The 2152-nt window shown below is 51.4% G+C and overlaps 1 protein-coding gene across 1 annotated transcript; it reads right to left on the bottom strand.

The window, feature by feature from the left end:
• Positions 1 to 1279: 1279 nt before the first annotated feature.
• On the bottom strand, positions 1280 to 1888 carry LOC148593790 (olfactory receptor 14J1-like). The gene has a single exon (XM_088529480.1). The coding sequence runs from the start codon at positions 1886 to 1888 to the stop codon at positions 1280 to 1282; it is 609 nt and encodes a 202-aa protein (XP_088385606.1).
• Positions 1889 to 2152: the final 264 nt, after the last annotated feature.

Genomic DNA, 2152 nt, shown 5'->3' with positions numbered 1-2152 from the left:
GCAGCCTGTAGACACCTGGGCTGCTTCCCCATTTTGTTCTCACCCCAGCATCTCTCCAGCTTTTCCCATGTCTCTCTGTCCTTGGTGACTGTTCTTTAAAACACAAAGGCATGGCTTGATCTCAGGTCCCCTCTGGGGGACCTCTTGTAGCACAGCACTGCTCTTAAGTGACATTTCTCTTTTCTTCAAGTCTGTCTGTACCTCAAGCTGCAGTTTGTGGCTCTTCACCCTTCTCCATTTCTTTCCCTCCACCAGAACAACTTCCAGTGTCTCTGAAACCACCCTGCAGGCAGTCACAGTCTCCTGATCTCTTCCCATTAGCTGTAACAGTTCAGCAGGCTAAAGAAGCTCATGGCCCTCAGCTTCTCTATGCAGGCCATGTGCTTACCAGACCTGAAAAAGCAACCTTACCGCAGTAGAAGGGTCTGACTCTGGTGATGTCACCTGCTCGTCCTTAGGAAAACAACAAAAAAGGATTTTTTTTCAGCAGAAACCTTGTACCACGTTGGGGTTGGTGCAGAGCCGTCCTTGGCCTCTGAGCTGGGAGGGAGGCTGGGCAGGGCTGGCTGGTCCTCTGGCTACAGGCACCGAGGCCGGCAGGAAGGAGCTGCCCAGGCAGCCAAACACTGACACTGAAGGTGACCTCAGTGACTCTCCGGGCTCCCTTCCCTGGGCCTCCTGGGTCCCCACTGCCTCTTGCAGCACTGCAGAGCTCTCCCTAGCATAGACATTCATTGTTTTTGCCCTTTCCATTTGGGTGGCTCCCCTTGAGTTTCTGAAGCTCCATTCACTACTAGGAACATGGTGCCCTTGGAGATGCCCTGTGCTCTCCTGGAGGCTCCATATCCATCTTCAGCCCTGTGACATGGAAGATAGTGCTTGATCATTCACCATCTGGAGGAGCTCTGAGCACCCACAGTGAGAACTGAAACCAACCCTCCTTCCCTAACACATCATATATGAGATCATTGCTGGAGGTCCTGGAAAGCCCTGAGAAAGAAACAGATACTTTGATGGTGAAAGTCCCTGAGCACATTTTAGAATCTGACTTTGGAAGGAGAGGCCAACCTTCAAGTACTGCAGTGAGGAAATTCACTTTTATTTGAGTGAAGCCATGACTGACACAGAAACGCAAGGACAGACATATTTACAGCAGGTATGGCAATTACACAGAGCTGGATCATGCTTCTGGCAAAGCAGGATGCATTCAAAAACTTATGTAAAAAAATCATTATAAACACAGAGAGAATGCTCAAAGCACAGAACTATCTGAGACGCATTAGGAACCACTTAGGACAGGCAGCTTATTTCTAGCACCAACTGAGCCGGTTTCATTAGGGCGTTCTTCAGATCCTTGTTCCTCATGCTGTAGATGAGGGGGGTTGACCGTTGGAGGCACCACTGCATACAGAACAGCCACCACCAGATTCAGAGATGGGAAGGAAATGGAGGGGGGCTTCCCGTAGGCAAACGTGCCACTGCTGAGAAACAGGGAGGCCACGACCATGTGCGGGATGCACACGGAAAAGGCTTTGTGCTGGCCCTGCTCAGAGGGGATCCTCAGCACAGCTCTGAAGATCTGCACATAGGACACCACAATGAAAATGAAACATGCAAAGAATAAACAAATACTAAACACAGGACACCCAACTTCCCTGAGGTAGGAGTCTGAGCAGGAGAGCTTGAGGATCTGGGGGATCTCACAGAAGAACTGCTCCACCACATTGCCTTGGCAGAGTGGAATGGAAAATGTGTTCCCAGTGTGCAGGAGAGCATTGAGGAAACCACTGGCCCAGGCAGCTGCTGCCATTCTGACACAAGCTCTGCTGCCCAGCAGGGTCCCATAGTGCAGGGGTCTGCAGATGGCAACGTAGCGGTCATAGGCCATGACTGTGTGAGTAGGAAATAATCCTGTTGTTCCACAGGGAATTGGCCATGGATCTGGGAACAGTTGTGGAGATGAAGCCAAGGTCAAGGAGGGAGAGGTTGAGGAGGAAGAAGTACATGGGGGTGTGGAGGTGGTGGTCGCAGGCTATAGCTGTGATGATGAGGCCGTTGGCCAGGAGGGCAGCCAGGTAGATGGCCAGGAAGAGCGAGAAGTGCAAGAGCTGCAGCTCCTGTGTGTCTGCAAATGGCAGGAGGAGGAACTCAT

This window comes from Tinamus guttatus, unplaced genomic scaffold (assembly GCF_059628265.1).
Source record: "Tinamus guttatus ecotype Peru unplaced genomic scaffold, ASM5962826v1 Tinamus_guttatus_pri_ptg000332l, whole genome shotgun sequence".
Lineage (NCBI taxonomy): Eukaryota > Metazoa > Chordata > Aves > Tinamiformes > Tinamidae > Tinamus > Tinamus guttatus.
This window is presented reverse-complemented; position numbering and strand designations above follow the sequence as displayed.